Source organism: Trachypithecus francoisi, unplaced genomic scaffold (assembly GCF_009764315.1).
Source record: "Trachypithecus francoisi isolate TF-2019V2 unplaced genomic scaffold, Tfra_2.0 Lachesis_group11, whole genome shotgun sequence".
Classification (NCBI taxonomy): Eukaryota; Metazoa; Chordata; class Mammalia; order Primates; family Cercopithecidae; genus Trachypithecus; species Trachypithecus francoisi.
Window position 1 is genome coordinate 80650016 of NW_022681456.1, and position 14887 is coordinate 80664902.

Sequence of the window (14887 nt, forward strand, 5' to 3'; positions counted from 1 at the left end):
CTCTCTCTCTCTCTCTCTCTCACTCTCTCTCGTTTTTAAAATCACTACTGTTTCTTTCTGTGGCTCTTTCTCATTGTGGCATGACTGCACGATTATCTTGATTTTTCTGCTCTAAGCTATGGCTTCTTGTCCAAAGAAACATATATAAACCAATCAAAACCCTTCCTTGGTGACCTTTGTAGAAAAGGACACTTGGACTTTTGATGAGAGAAGCTGAACCTCTCTCCTAGCCTATCCAGTCAATTAAAATGAGTCTCTGGCCTCCCCTGAGGGTTGTTAACCAATCCTAAGAAAGAAAAGATCAATCTCATTTCTTCGTCACCACTGTGCAGGGAGGCTGCCAACCAGTCAGAATCTGCCACTCACAGTCATTAAAAAAAACTGGCCAATCAGGCCAACCTTGTTATATGGTCTGGTACGAAAAGAAAGGGACTGATTGGAAAGGATAGTTCTCTCTCCACACCCTTTCCTTCCTGGACCCCAGTTTTCCCTTTGTGAAGTGAAAGAGGGACCCTTCCCCAAGCCCATAGTTAAGATCACCCGACCTTCAGCTAAGCTTCTCTTGGATCTTTTGTTTCTTCAAATTCACCCCTCCCCTTACAAACCTCCTTTTTGTAGCCTCACTGCTCCCTTGCAGATTTGATTTCTTGCTTCAAGTCTCCTAGTAATAGTCCCAGGATTCTCAGCCTCCCCTCAGATCTCCACTCACCAGCAAGTAAAATAACTTGTTTTGTATGATTTATGCAGGTGAAACCGTTTTTAAAGTGTAGTTGAGTCTCTTTCAGGAGATATTATCTCAAGGACCTTGCAATAAACAGTCTATATAGGTAGCAGTGCAGAATTGAGTTGCAATACCCTTAACTATAGAAGCAGTGATGATGGTGGTGGTGATGGTAATGGTGGTGGTGGTGATGGTGGTGGTGACGATGATGATTTTGATGCTAGCAATTACTGAACTCTTACTGGGTACCAAGTACCTTGCTAAAAGCTTCATATGTATTATCCCAATATTGACTGTGTGGTAAGTACTATTATTCTTCCCAATTTACACAGGAGGAAATAGATTTAAAGGGGGTTAAACAGCTAGCTCAAGGTCACACAGCGATTTTGGGAACCCAGATTTGTCTGAACGCAGAACCCATTATTCTATGAGGGTAAGGGAGTGTTAAACATCGCAGGCTGTAACTTTTGGAAAGAGCCAGCTTTAGCTTTCTCTCAGGCCCCTTCTCTGATCCTCCTCTGGGATTGTTAGCCATATCTGAGTGTCCAAATTGTCGCAACAGCTGCAACAGCCGTTTGGGGGTGGTGGCCCCTAAGAACGGTGGACTTTCTCTGCCACTGAGGATGTGAAGCCGACAGCTTAAAAGAATTCCGTTTTGGTGGGAGTGGAGATGTCTGGAGACCTCAGGGGATACACTTGTGTCTTTGCTAGCCTGTCTTTCTCCTAACAGCATCTCCACAGTGCCTGGCACCACTTGGTACTTGATAAATACCTGTTGATTGATTCCCAAGGATCCCAGTTCCATTTCCCACCTACCAACCCGCTCGGGGCGCAATCAACAACTAGAACTGGAGATTTGGGGATTTCAGAAGAACCTGTGAGAATCCTAATAGAGCTGGAAACGTGAATTTAGGAAAGACGGGCAGCCCACAACCCTCCTCTTCTCGCCTGCTTCTCCTATTTCTCCCCACTCTTTACCCTCCCTTTCAGGAGCTCAAGGCCATAAAAATGCAGATGGAGGATCGGTGTGAAATAACGGGCCCATATAAATCCCTCTGCCGCCCGCCTGCAAGATGGATTGGCCGCATTGAAATTCCTCCGCGAGGATAATTAAACTCGGGGCCTCATCCGGGCAAAATTACATTCCTGTAATGGCGTCGCTCGGGGTCCCGGGAAATTGCTCCGTGGGCTTTCAGCGGCGGTTTTTATCGCCGACCGGGGTGTGCCTGGCTGCGGCTCGCCTCTCCTCCGGGACCGTAAAGCTGCTGCCGTGATTTATCCTCCCCTTCTCCCAAATCCGATTAAATGGAGGAGCTCGGGGCCGGGGCGCCGCGGGGCCCGGGAGCCGGGAGGGGGCGGCGGGAAGGACGGGGCCAAGGAGGGGAGGACAAACGGCCCCTCAGAGGGTGGCAGATTTGCCTTTATTTACGACCGCGGCTTTCTTTTTATTTTTTATTTTTTATGGGGTTTGGTGAGTTTTTCCCGTCTTTCTCGTGCTGCGTTAAAGCACGACGCAGGGACGGCAGGAGTTTGGAACTGGATAGGCCTTGTCGCCCTGTTCCAAAGGGCAAGGCAGGTCCTGTCTGGGAGACAAGGAGGCCTAGGAAAGATGAGGGCCAGGAAGCCCCCCACCTCCTTCCATCAGGGGAAGGGCGAGCGAAAGGGTAGAGAAGACGGGCGTTCAGGATTGCATGGGGGCGGGGGAGTGGGGCGCTGCTTATCCCAACTCGCGTAGTTGAAACCTGAGCAGAGGTTCGGGTAAGCCTGGAGTGACCTCGCAACGTTACAGCGGGTCGCGGGTGCCCGTTATTCCTAGACTGTCCCAGGAGCCAGGAAAGAGAGATTCGGATCATATTTAGCCCTATCTTCTGGCTCGCTGTTGCTGCTTTTCTCATGGTTTATCACCGGAGTGGAAACGAGGAAACGGGAAGAGGGGGGAAAGGGCGAAGCCACCAGAAGCAGCTGCGGCATTTTGCTGACTGTTCGCCCATTGAGCCAGTTTGCCATCCAGTGATGCCAGGGCCCCGGCGCGACAGAAAGCAGGACTCCCAAGATCTTCCTCTGCTGCATTTTAGGCACTGAACCCCATTCCTGACTGTATGTTAACACTGAATTCTGAGTAGGAGTTTTGTTGTTTTGGCAGTGTGACTGCGCATGCTCGGAAAGGGGACGCAAGTCCGCGATCCCAAACGTGGTACAGACCGAACCGCCGGCCACGTTACGGATCCGCTTACTCTGCGGAGTTGGCCTCATTTCTGCACTGTCGGCGCTCGCTGTAGTTTCTCCTCTCGAACGCCAGGTGGAGCAACTGGCCGGATACCGCCACAGCCCTGGCAGGCGGCGCTGTGATGCCTGAGCTGATCCTCTGTGTTGCAATCACTCTATCCGTGGTGGAGCGACTCGTTGGGCCAGGCCACGCATGCGCTGAGCCTTCCTTTCGCTATTCCCGCTGCTCCGCCCCTCTCTGTCTTCTCTGCGCTGGGAGAAGGTAAGGCCTTGGGACCTAGTGCCCTCTGTGCGCCGCGCACGCGCGCGGGACACCCCACCTCGCACGGATGCTTTGAGGCTCTTACCTTGCTTGCTCCCACCCTTGTCCTCGCTTCCTCCCTGGCTCCCGCTACCCCTGCGCCTTAGAACTGGGTCTTCCGCGTGCTGGTGACCTCCAACCGCGCGGGCCTGGCGCCATCTTGGATGTCTTGTTGGGGGAGGGTGCCTTGGAGCTGGCCAAAGTTAGATCCTGGAGTGCTGCTTTTCACCTGTTCCAGCCCCTACAGACACGCTTTTCTCGGCCTCTGGCCGTTTCAGATTGTCACAGCCCCCAGGCCCTCCCCTCTTATCTCTTTCTCTTCTCATCCTGACTTGTGCCTTCTTTATTCTGAAGTCTCCAGACTTTCGGCCCCAGGACCTCAGGTGCTCCGAGCAATGGAGATAGTGGATCGTCTAAAGTCACCAATCCCTCTAGTCAGCACCCCTCAATTTAAAAAGTAAACCTTGAACATGTTAGAAGTGGGGGAAAAAAAAAAAAAGCCAAAACATCGCCTCCCGTCAGGTTGTGGCTTGGGATAGCTAAGGCCGAAGAGAGAGGCTGGTTGCTTTGGAATCACTAGTTATTTACCAGTACGTTTCTCGCATCCTAGTACGCTGGTGAAGTTGGAAAAGTCACAAGTGGTGGGCTAGAGATGAGGGTTTCTGTTGAGGCAGCAGGCCCGGAAAGGTGGGGTAAGGCCAAGCTAGTGGGGCCAGCATGAGTCCCTGCCTGCCAGCCTTCCTGTCAAGGATTAATTAACCTCCGCAGATTCTGCTGTTAAAGGGAAAAGATGGTTTAAGGAAAGGAATAGTTAAGTCACCACCCCTGTGACTCATCTACACTGAGCAAAAAGCCCGTGATGATTTAGGAGTTCTGATTCCCGATAGTACCTTTGCCCAAGTTGTAGGCTAACAATTGCAGACTTGCCATGATTAGATAGCCAATGGTGGGATCACTTAATTGCCACCCTTTGTTGTGGGTTTGTTACATGCCAGCACCACATTCAACTCTTTGTGTATGTTAATTTGTAAATGAACATACTTAATCCCCCTAAGAGTTGCATTTTACAAAGATGATAATATGGTATAATTCCCTTAGAAAAAACCACCCCTTCTTTTTCTAAAAGCCTTAAAGAACTATTGGATTTTTACCCAAGAAAACGTGAATAGTACAGCAGCAAAATTGGGTTACAGTTACCTATAGGCAAAAATCAGAGTTCTAGATAGGACAAGAGTTGAAGACATCCATTAACCTAAAAGTAATTAAGGCTGGGTGTGGTGGCTCATACCTGTAATCCCAACATTGGGAGGCCAAGGTGGGAAGATCATTTGATCCCGGGAGTTCCACACCAGCCTGGGCAACAAAAATTTTTATAATGACACTGTCACTACAAAAGCAATTAAGATCTTGGATTCAGAAGTGTTTTAACCTGGGACAGTCTGAGTTCAGTTCATTTAAGGAAGTGGCATTTGATAGGCCTAAGCATTCACTGAGTATTTCAGCCTGTAACATTAGAAAGCATGTAACTTAAAAGATCCAAGTTCAAGTCTGTCCTCTACCACTACTGCAGTTTCAAGACTGGGTTTAAGGTCACGCTCTAGCATTAAGTATATAGAATAATCATCTGGAAAACTTGTTTGAAATACAGGCACTTGAGCCTTATTCCAAGAGATCATTTTTGTTTGTTTATAGAGGGAGTTTCACGTTGTTGCCCATACTGAAGTACAGTGGCATGATCATAGCTCACTGAACCCTCCAACTCCTGGGCTGAAGCAGTCCTCCTGCCTCAGCTTCTGGAGTAGCTGGAACTACAGGTGCACTTCCACCTCACCTGACTAGTTTTATTTTTTGTAGAGCCGAGGTCTTGCTATTTGCCCAGGCTGGTCTTAAACCCCTGACTTCAAGTTACCTTTCCGCCCCAGCTTCTTCAAAGTGTTGGGATTACAGGATTGAGCCACTGAACCTAGCTCCCCCAGAGATCTTGACCAGGAAGGTCCAAGTTGGGCCCAAGAATATGCATTTTTTAATACGTACACCACCCAGATAATTCTGGTTCAGATGGGCTTCTCACTTCTCTTGGAGAAACCCTGCCTTTAGGTTTTTAACGCACCTTCTGTTTCAGGTAAGTTCACTTCTGCCAACTTAGTTACCTATAGGGTGTCAGGACTTCTTTAGATCTTGGGGAGACACAATTTAATAATTTTTTTTTTTTTTTTTTTTGAGACGGAGTTTCCCTCTTGTTGCCCAGGCTGGAGTGCAATGGCGCAATTTTGGCTCTCCGCAGCCTCTGCCACCCGGATTCAAGCGATTCTCCTGCCTCAGCCTCCTGAGTAGCTGGGGTTACAGGCATGCACCACCACACCCGACTAATTTTGTATTTTTAGTAGAGACGGGGTTTCTCCATGTTGGTCAGGCTGGTCTCGAACTCCTGACCTCGTGATCCGCCGGCCTTAGCCTCCCAAAGTGCTGGGATTACAGGTGTGAACCACCGCACCCGGCCACTAATACCCTTTAGATAGACTAATAGCAGAGTTCCTCCTTGATCTTCCTCATCTTATTAATACAGGAAATTGAAGTATTTTGAGGAATCTGATAATTCCAGGGATCAGCAAAGAGATTGTTGGAGACCTTCCAGTGTCTTGGCCTTCAACAAATATCTCCCAAAACTACAAAGACTCTAAAGGGCAACTTTTTTGTTTGTCTTTTTGAGACTCATGCTCTGTCACCCAGGCTGGAGTGTGGTGGTGTGGTCTCTGCTCACTGCGGCCTCTGCCTCCTGGATTCAAGCAATTCTCCTGCTTCAGCCTCCTGAGCAGCTGGGATTATAGGCATGCACCACCACACCTGGCTAATTTTTGTATTTTTAGTAGAGATGGGGTTTCACTGTGTTGGTCAGGCTGGTCTTGAACTCCTGACCTCGTGATCGGCCCACCTTGGCCTCCCAAAGTGCTGGGATTACAGGCGTGAACCACGTGCCCACCCTAAAGGGCCACTTTTAAAGATCCAGATGATGAAGTCTTGAGAAGGGTTCCTTTTGCATAAAAACTAGGGAAAACTTAGGCAAAAGACACTCTGGGAAAATTCGTGTGGCAACTGCAAATCCCAAGTGATCACTTGTTGAGACCAGGGGAAGTCACTTGGTTATAAGAAAATCTTGGGAGCTGTGTGGGGTTTCTGGAAGAAGTCATGACTTCAGGGTTTTAATTCTATTTCTGCCCATGACTTAAGGTCAGTCACTGTTTTCTGGGCCAGTTAAGCTTTCTAGGGCCCCTTTTCTGCTAATAAGGATATAGTTTAGTGAATGAGGAGAGTGTTTACAATACTGCTTCTATAATTCCAGCTCTCCTGCCATAGCCCCTCACCCCCTGAAAATGTTCGCCTGCTCCAAGTTCGTCTCCACTCCCTCCTTGGTGAGTACCTGTTTTTCTGGGAGAGTTTTAAAGGAGAGACATCTTGTCTCTCTTGCCAATAGATCTTGTTCTTCACAGCAAGGCTAGGGGAGAGGAGGTCCAGGCGGGCATATCACTTGAGGCCAGGAGTTCAAAACCAGCCTGGCCAATATGGTGAAACCCCATCTCTACTAAAAATATGAAAACCAGTTGGGCGTGGTGGCGGGTGCCTGTAATCCCAGCTACTCAGGAGGCTGAGGCAAGAGAATAGCTTGAACCCAGGAGGTGGAGGTTGCAATGAGCCAAGATCGCACCACTGCACTCCAGCCTGGGCGACACAGCAAGACTCTGTCTCAAAAAATAAATAAGTAAATAAGTAAGAAAGATTCTTGGTGAGGGAAGGCCCTTTGCTATGATTGCCTAACAGGAGAGAGTGAATGCTTGGTAGATACTCTCCTGCCCCATATCCCTTGGTGGCCAGTTAATTCTTTTTTCTTTCTTTTTTTTTTTTTTTTTTTTTGAGACAGAGTTTCGTTCTTGTTGCCCAGATTGCAATGGTGCGATCCACCACAACCTCCGCCTCCCAGGTTCAAGCGATTCTCCTGCCTCTGACTCCCGAGTAGCTGGGATTACAGGCACCTGCCACCACACCCAGCTAATTTTTGTATTTTTGGTAGAGATGGGGTTTCGCCATGTTGGCCAGGCTGGTCTCAAACTCCTGACCTCGTGATTTGAGTAGAGACAGGGTCTCTCCGTGTTGGTCAGGCTGGTCTTGAACTCCCAACCTCAGGTGATCCGCCCTCCTCAGCCTCCTAAATTGCTGGTATTACAGGCATGAACCACCGTGCCTGGCTGTGGCCAGTTAATTATTACCCAGCCATCTTAGGAGAAGAATAGAGATGAGAATCTAGACCAAGATCAAGTTATTCCTACTCCTGAAACTATATGTCATGTAAACTGGCCATCCAGATTGGTAAACATAAGTAGATTACATAACTTGGACTGAGTATGTGCTGTGTGGAGGATCTTGTCCTGAGTGAGCCAGAGCTAAAGAGTTCATTCTGGGACTTAAATTTGGATAGGAAGCTAAAATTTACATAAATACACATTGGAAAAGTATTTGAGAAACAACAATATGGAAGAAATATTTTATTTATTTATTTTTTTTTTTTTTTTTTTTTTTTTTTTTTTTTTTTTGAGACGGAGTCTCGCTCTGCCGCCCAGGCTGGAGTACTGTGGCCAGATCTCAGCTCACTGCAAGCTCCGCCTCCCGGGTTCACGCCATTCTCCTGCCTCAGCCTCCCGGAAGAAATATTTTAAATAGTAGTTAGAGGAGGCGGTTGGTTCATTCACAAATAAAAAGGAGTACCATTTATTTAGCATTTATCATGTGCCTTCGCACTGAGTTAGTTTACTGATTGGTATACATAATCTCATTTACTCTTCAAATCAACCCTGAGAGATGATATTTTGATTTCATAAATGAGAATACAGGCTTAGAAAGGTTTAAGCGACTTATCCTGAGAGTACACTGCTGATAATAGAGTTAAGATTTGAATCTCACTTTATCTGATGCCTAAAGCCCTGGCCGTTAATCACCATGTGTCTGTTTTGGTGTCACTGGGTTGGGGTTAGTCAGAAAAGGCTACCAGAAGGAGATAAATTTTGAGCATGAATCTTTGTTCCTATTTTCCAAAAGGATGTGTTCAGGGAAAGTTACTGGCTTCTTTCTTGTGAGCTGACCATTACCCATACAGATGGCCCCCAACTTTAGATGATTTGACTTAAGATTTTTTTTTTAACTTTATGATGATGCAAAAATGATATGTATTCATTAGAAACCATACTTTGGGGTGGGCGTGGTGGCTCATACCTGTAATCCCAGCACCTTGGGAGGCCGAGGTGGGTGGATCACCTGAGGTCAGGAATTCAAAACCAGCCTGGCCAATATGGTGAAAACCTGTCTCTACTAAAAATACAAAAATTAGCTGGGTGTGGTTGTGGGTGCCTGTAGTCCCAGCTACTCAGGAGGCTGAGGCAGGAGAATTGCTTGAACCTGGGAGGTGGAGGTTGCAGTGAGCCAAGCTGAGATCACGCCACTGCATTCCAGCCTGGTGATAGAGCAAGACTCTGTCTCAAAACAAAACAAAAAAACCATACTTAGAATTATTAATCTTTATCTTTTCCCAAGCTCGCAATGTGTGGTACAACACTCTGTTGCAATACTCAGCAGCAAGCCACAGCTCCCAGTCACCTGCCCAATCACAAGGGTAAACAACCAGCACTCTACAGTGTACTGTGTTGCTAGGTGATTTCACCTAACTATAAGCTAATGTAAGCTTTTTGAGCACATTGAAGGCTAGGCTAGGCCAGACTATGGTGTTTGGTAGGTTAGCAGTAGTAAATGGTTTTTCAATGTGTGATGGATTTATTGGCACATAACCCTATGGTAAGTTGAGCATCTGTGTATATCTCCCTTGTTGAGTGAGGCAAATGCTTCTGAGGCTTAAATTTCTTCTCATTCTCAAGAGCTATAAAAGGATACAGCAAGGGTGGATGCTCCCTTGTAGCCCAAAAGGAAGTAGACTTTCTTTCCTTAAAGCGAAGTCTGAGAAGCAAGAGAAATGGTGTGGTTCTTTAATTTAGACTTTGCTAAAAGGAAGAATGATCCAGAATTCTAACGTATGTATGAAGATGGGAAGGCCATCAGAGGAAAGAAAATCCTATCTGATGATATAACAACGTGGCATAGTTCTGAAACTCCTCTGCAGTCTTCCTTGACCTTCCTGCCCCTGTATATCATTCCTGCTAGGTCAAGAGCACCTCACAGCTGCTGAGCCGTCCGCTATCTGCAGTGGTGCTGAAACGACCGGAGATACTGACTGATGAGGTACCTTACTGGTGGAGTTGGGACTGTGGTTTGGGGGGTGATGGGTGGGGAAGGTTACCTGCCAGAACCAGGAGGTAGAATGCTGAGGATAGTCATCACAGGCTAAAATTCATGAATGGCCAAGGCCATGGGCTTTAGTTGGAGATGGAGAATGTTAATACGCTGTATGCTATAGTGCTCCAGCTTTTGCCACTGGTAGCACATGCCCTTGTGCACTGCTGCTAACTGCTATTACTTGGCCTAGTCAACTGACTTCAGTTGGAAGCATTTAGTCCTGGGAAGATGATCTCCTTGGGGCAGCAAGAATAGACTAGGGCCTCAGTCTTACACTTCTTGACCACACCTGAATCTTAAAGGCATTTGAAGTCTATATCCTACATTATAAGGTTCTGCTTGCCAGCATTTTAGGGGGTTAAACAGTTTTCCGTTTGGGGAAGAAACAATGGGATTTGGCAGCATAAAGGTTTTAAATGGTAAAAAACTTACTAGAGCAAAAAACTTTACCTTCTATCTGCCTCTTTTTCACAGAGCCTCAGCAGCTTGGCAGTCTCACGTCCCCTTACCTCACTTGTCTCTAGCCGCAGCTTCCAAACCAGCGCCATTTCAAGGGACATCGACACAGCAGCCAAGTTCATTGGAGCTGGGGCTGCCACAGTTGGGGTGGCTGGCTCTGGGGCTGGGATTGGGACTGTGTTTGGGAGCCTCATCATTGGTTATGCCAGGTAAGATAAGTTGGGCCCTCCACTGGTTGTCTGATATGCTTTCCAAAGGTCAGAAAATATTTGGGGGTCTAGAACTAGGCTATCCCACTCTGTAGCCACTAGCTACATGTTGGTTGGTTGTTTTGAGACAGTCATATTCTGTCGCCCAGGCTGGAGTGCAGTGACGTAATCTCAACTCACTGCCACCTCTGCCTCTGGGTTCAAGCGATTCTTGTGCCTCAGCCTCCCAAGTAGCTGGGATTATAGGTGCGTACAATGACGCCCAGCTAATTTTTGTGTTTTTAGTAGAGATAGGGTCTTGCCATGTTGGCCAGGCTGTTCTCGAACTCCTGACCTCAAGTGATCCACCCACCTCGGCCTCCCAAACTGCCAGGATTACAGGCGTGAGCCACTGTGCTTGGCCTGAATTTTAGTTTTAATTAATTAAAAATACATAGTTTAGGTTTTCAGTTCTTCAGTCACACTAACCATATTTCAAGTGCTCAGTAGCCAGATGTGGCTAGAGGCTACCATATTCAACAATGCAAATATAGAATGTTTGGGCACAGTGGCTCACTAATCCCAGCACTTTGGGAAGCCGGGGCAGGCGGATCACTTGAGGTCTGGAGTTCAAGACCAGCCTGGCCAACATGACGAAACCCCATCTCTACTAAAAATACAAAAATTACCTGGGCATGGAGGCATGCACCTGTAATCCCAGCTATTCCGGAGGCTGCGGCAGGAGAATCGTTTGAACCCGGGAGGTGGAGGTTGCAGTGAGCTGTGAGCCAAGATCATGCCACTATACTCCAGCCTAGGTGACAGAGTGAGACTTTGGGGGGAAGAAAAAAAGCAGAAAGAAAAACAAATATAGGCTGGGCGAGGTGGTTCATGCCTGTAATCCTGCACTTTGGGAGATCAAGGTGAGTGGATCACCTGACATCAGGAGTTTGAGACCAACCTGGTCAATATGGTGAAACCCTGTCTCTACTAAAAATACAAAAATTATCCAGGTGTTGTGATGGGCACCTGTAGTCCCGGCTACTTGGGAGGCTGGACAGGAGAATTGCTTGAACCCAGGAGGTGGAGGTTGCCGTGAGCCAAGATGTTGCCACTGCATTCCAGTCTGGGCAACAGAGTGAGACTGTATCTCAAAAAAAGAAACAAAAAAATGCATATATATATATAAAAGAATATTTATATCATTGTGTCATTGAAGAAAGTTTTATGAACAGCTTTGTTCTAGAGCATGTGTTGGCAAACTAAGGCCTAAGGGCCAAATCTGGGCCTTATCCTGTTTTTGTATGATTGAGCTAAAAATAATTTCATGGCCGGGTGTGGTGCCTTACTCCTGTAATCCCAGCACTTTGGGAGGCTGAGACGGGCAGATCATGAGGTCAGGAGTTCGAGACCAGCCTGGCCAACATGGTGAAACCCCTTCTCTACTAAAAATACAAAAATTAGCCAGGCGTGGTGGCAGATGCCTGTGTTCCCAGCTACTCAGGAGGCTGAGGCAGGAAAATCACTTGAACCTAGGAGGCAGAGGTTGCAGTGAGTAGCAGTCACGCCACTGCATTCCAGCCTGGATGAAAGAGTGAAACTCTTTTATTTTTTTCTCAAAAAAAAATAGTTTCACATTTTTAAAAGGTTTCATTTTTTTTTTTAAAGGAAAAGAGACTATGTGGCCTGCAAAACCTAAAATTATTTACAATGTGGCCCTTTACAGAAAACGTTTACCTTCTCTGTTCTAGAGACTCAGTGAACCTAGTGACTTTACTGCTGTTTTTCCCCATCTCTGGGAATTTCCCTCTGCCACTCCTGGGAAAACTGGCACTGCAGCCAGCCCCTGGTTTCTGACGCCTGGGACTGTTTAGTACTCCCAGCTCTGGATAACTCAAAGTTAAAACCAAATTAGTCCTCTAGAGACCAGCAAGTTATCTTAATGTGTTTGGGAAATAGAGTTCTTTTTACGAATTTGTATTAAGAAGTCTGACTGCTGCTTTATTCACTATTCTGTTAAATGTTGGTGTTGATTTACCTTACCCATTAAGACTTCTGGAGGTATCAGAGTAAGGGAAATACAGGTTATATATGGGCCTTCAACATTGAGAGTCCTTTATCCATACTACTTCAATTTATAAACCCCATAAACCATTTGTAACTTTTTTTTTTTTTTTTGAGATAGAGTCTCACTGTTTCTCAGACTGAAGTGCAGTGGTACAATCCCAGCCCACTGCAATCTCTGCTTCCTGGGTTCAAATGATTCTCCTGTCTTAACCTCCCAAGTAGCTGGGATTACAGGTGCCCACCACCAGCCTGACTAATTATTATTATTATTATTATTTTTGAGACAGAATCTGGCTCTGTCACCCAGGCTGGAGTGCAACTGTGCAGTCTTGGCTCACTACAACCTCCGCCTCCCGGGTTCAGGCGATTCTTCTGCCTCAGCCTCCCAAGTAACTGGGATTACAGGCATGCACCGCTACCCCCAGCTAATCTTTGATTTCTGTGTGTGTGTGTGTGTGTGTGTGTGTGTGTGTGTTTTGAGACGGGCCTCACTCTGTCACCCAGGCTGGAGTACAACTGTGCAGTCTTGGCTCACTGCATCCTCCGCCTCCCAGGTTCACGCCATTCTCCTGCCTCAGCCTCCTGAGTAGCTGGGACTACAAGTACCTGCCACCATGCCCAACTAATTTTTTGTATTTTTAGTAGAGACGGGGTGTCACCGTGTTAGCTAGGATGGTCTCGATCTCCTGACCTTGTGATCCACCCATCTCGGCCTCCCAAAGTGCTGGGATTACAGGCGTGAGCCACTGCTCCCGACAAGTTTTGTATTTTTTTTTTTATTTTTATTATTTTTTTTGAGACGGAGTCTCGCTCTGTCGCCCAGGCTGGAGTGCAGTGGCCGGATCTCAGCTCACTGCAAGCTCTGCCTCCCAGGTTCACGCCATTCTCCTGCGTCAGCCTCCCGAGTAGCTGGGACTACAGGCGCCCGCCACCACGCCTGGCTAATTTTTTGTATTTTTAGTAGAGACGGGGTTCACCGTGCCAGCCAGGATGGTCTCGATCTCCTGACCTCGTGATCCGCCCGTCTCGGCCTCCCAAAGTGCTGGGATTACAGGCTTGAGCCACCGCGCCCGGCCTAAGTTTTGTATTTTTAGTAGAGACAGGGTTTCACCATGTTGGCCAGGCTAGTCTCCAACTTCTGGCTTCAAGTGATCTGCCTGCCTTGGCCTCCCAAAGTGCTGGGATTACAGGCGTGAGCCACCACACCCAGCCCATTTGTAGCTTCTTAAAGCCCCAAATGTTTTGACTCTTTGAAATGAGAGAACATAATCTGTCTGTCTTACTCTCTTGTCTTCTAGAAGAGTGGTGTTCTAATTGTGTTCCATAAATCCCTAGGATTCTGAGGATGTGCCCCAGAGACTGTCTTAGTGAATAAAGGGGAGACCAAGCCGTTAAAATTTCCCCTACTTTTGTACCATTGCAGTTTGACTTTTGGATGTTTACTATATTGGAGTTCTGCTTTAAGTTTGAAAACACTGCTGTAGATAGACCCTTCCACTCTGGATGCCTCTTCCATCCTATTTGGACCCTGGATATTAAGTGTCTAGGCCAAGAGGTCTTAATTTGTGGTAATGAGATGGGTGAACCATTAGAGAAGGTCATGATTATACCTGGGCCATGTTACAGGATTTTAGATTGTCTGCTCCCCCTTCATTCAGTTCTTATAGAGCCTTTGGGGAATTAGGGCAAGAATTTGGGCATGATGGTGTTACCCTAAAAGCTTCCTTATGTAAGATAAAGAGGAGAATTCTCCCTGAGCCCATCTTAGATATTTGTCCTTTTCTTTGTGTGAACTAGAATTTCAGTCTTTTCTCCTCTCCTTCTCCAGGAACCCTTCTCTGAAGCAACAGCTCTTCTCCTACGCCATTCTGGGCTTTGCCCTCTCAGAGGCCATGGGGCTCTTTTGCCTGATGGTGGCCTTTCTCATCCTCTTCGCCATGTGAAGGAGCCATCTCCACCTCCCATAGTTCTTTCTCCCGTGTCTGGTCAGCCCTGTGTGTTCCTTTTCCTATACCTCCCAGGCAGCCTGGGGAACGTGGTTGACTCAGGGTTTGACAGAGAAAAGACAAATAAATACTGTATTAATAATATGTTTCTTGAGTCTCCTGTGTATATTTCTTTTCCACAGTTGGCTGAGTGCCTTGGTGAGAGCACAAGGCCCGAAGGGTAGTGATGGTGCTAAATTCAACATGGATTTGGCTGAGCTTGCTTTTTCTTAATTCTGTTTCAGGAAAGCTTTATTTGAAATAGCATAACATTTTAAATGATTTTCACCTGGCATGGCTTGCTACTTGCCTGGGAAGATTGGGGTCATTGGCAACTTCAAGTTTTAACTTAAAATGTTGGCTAATAGTCTTTCTGTTTCCACTGTCACTCTCCTGGCTCAGGCCCTCATTGTCATCCTCCTTGTCTATTGCAAGAACCTCTTAACTGACCTTCTGCCTCCAGTCTCCTACCTACAGCATTTACTTCTGCCTACCATTGCCAGGTGAATCATCCTGAAGCATAAGACTGGTTTTATCAGTTACTGGTTCAAAAAGTCACCTCAGCTTTCTCTGCTTTATCTGTTATTAGTCCCATACACTACCTAAA

General features: G+C 46.9%; 1 protein-coding gene across 2 annotated transcripts; it reads left to right on the forward strand.

Annotated features, from left to right (window-relative positions):
* Window positions 1–1728: 1728 nt before the first annotated feature.
* Window positions 1729–14385, forward strand: ATP5MC2 (ATP synthase membrane subunit c locus 2). 2 transcript variants are annotated; one of them, XM_033221848.1, is made up of 5 exons: window positions 1729–3209; window positions 6589–6658; window positions 9450–9527; window positions 10056–10249; window positions 14124–14385. In XM_033221848.1, exons 1-5 carry the CDS (start codon window positions 3070–3072, stop codon window positions 14236–14238), a joined length of 597 nt encoding a protein of 198 aa, XP_033077739.1. In that variant the 5' UTR covers window positions 1729–3069; the 3' UTR covers window positions 14239–14385. The 2 variants fall into 2 exon arrangements, with proteins under 2 accessions (XP_033077739.1, XP_033077740.1); XM_033221849.1 differs by lacking the exon at window positions 1729–3209 and adding an exon at window positions 5502–5594.
* Window positions 14386–14887: the final 502 nt, after the last annotated feature.

Coding starts and splice junctions, on each gene's coding strand:
- ATP5MC2 (XM_033221848.1), top strand. CDS start 3,070: ATGCCTGAGCTGATCCTCTGTGTTGCAATCACTCTATCCGTGGTGGAG. Junction 3,210..6,588: donor CTTCTCTGCGCTGGGAGAAG/GTAAGGCCTTGG, acceptor CTATAATTCCAG/CTCTCCTGCCATAGCCCCTC. Junction 9,528..10,055: donor CGGAGATACTGACTGATGAG/GTACCTTACTGG, acceptor TCTTTTTCACAG/AGCCTCAGCAGCTTGGCAGT.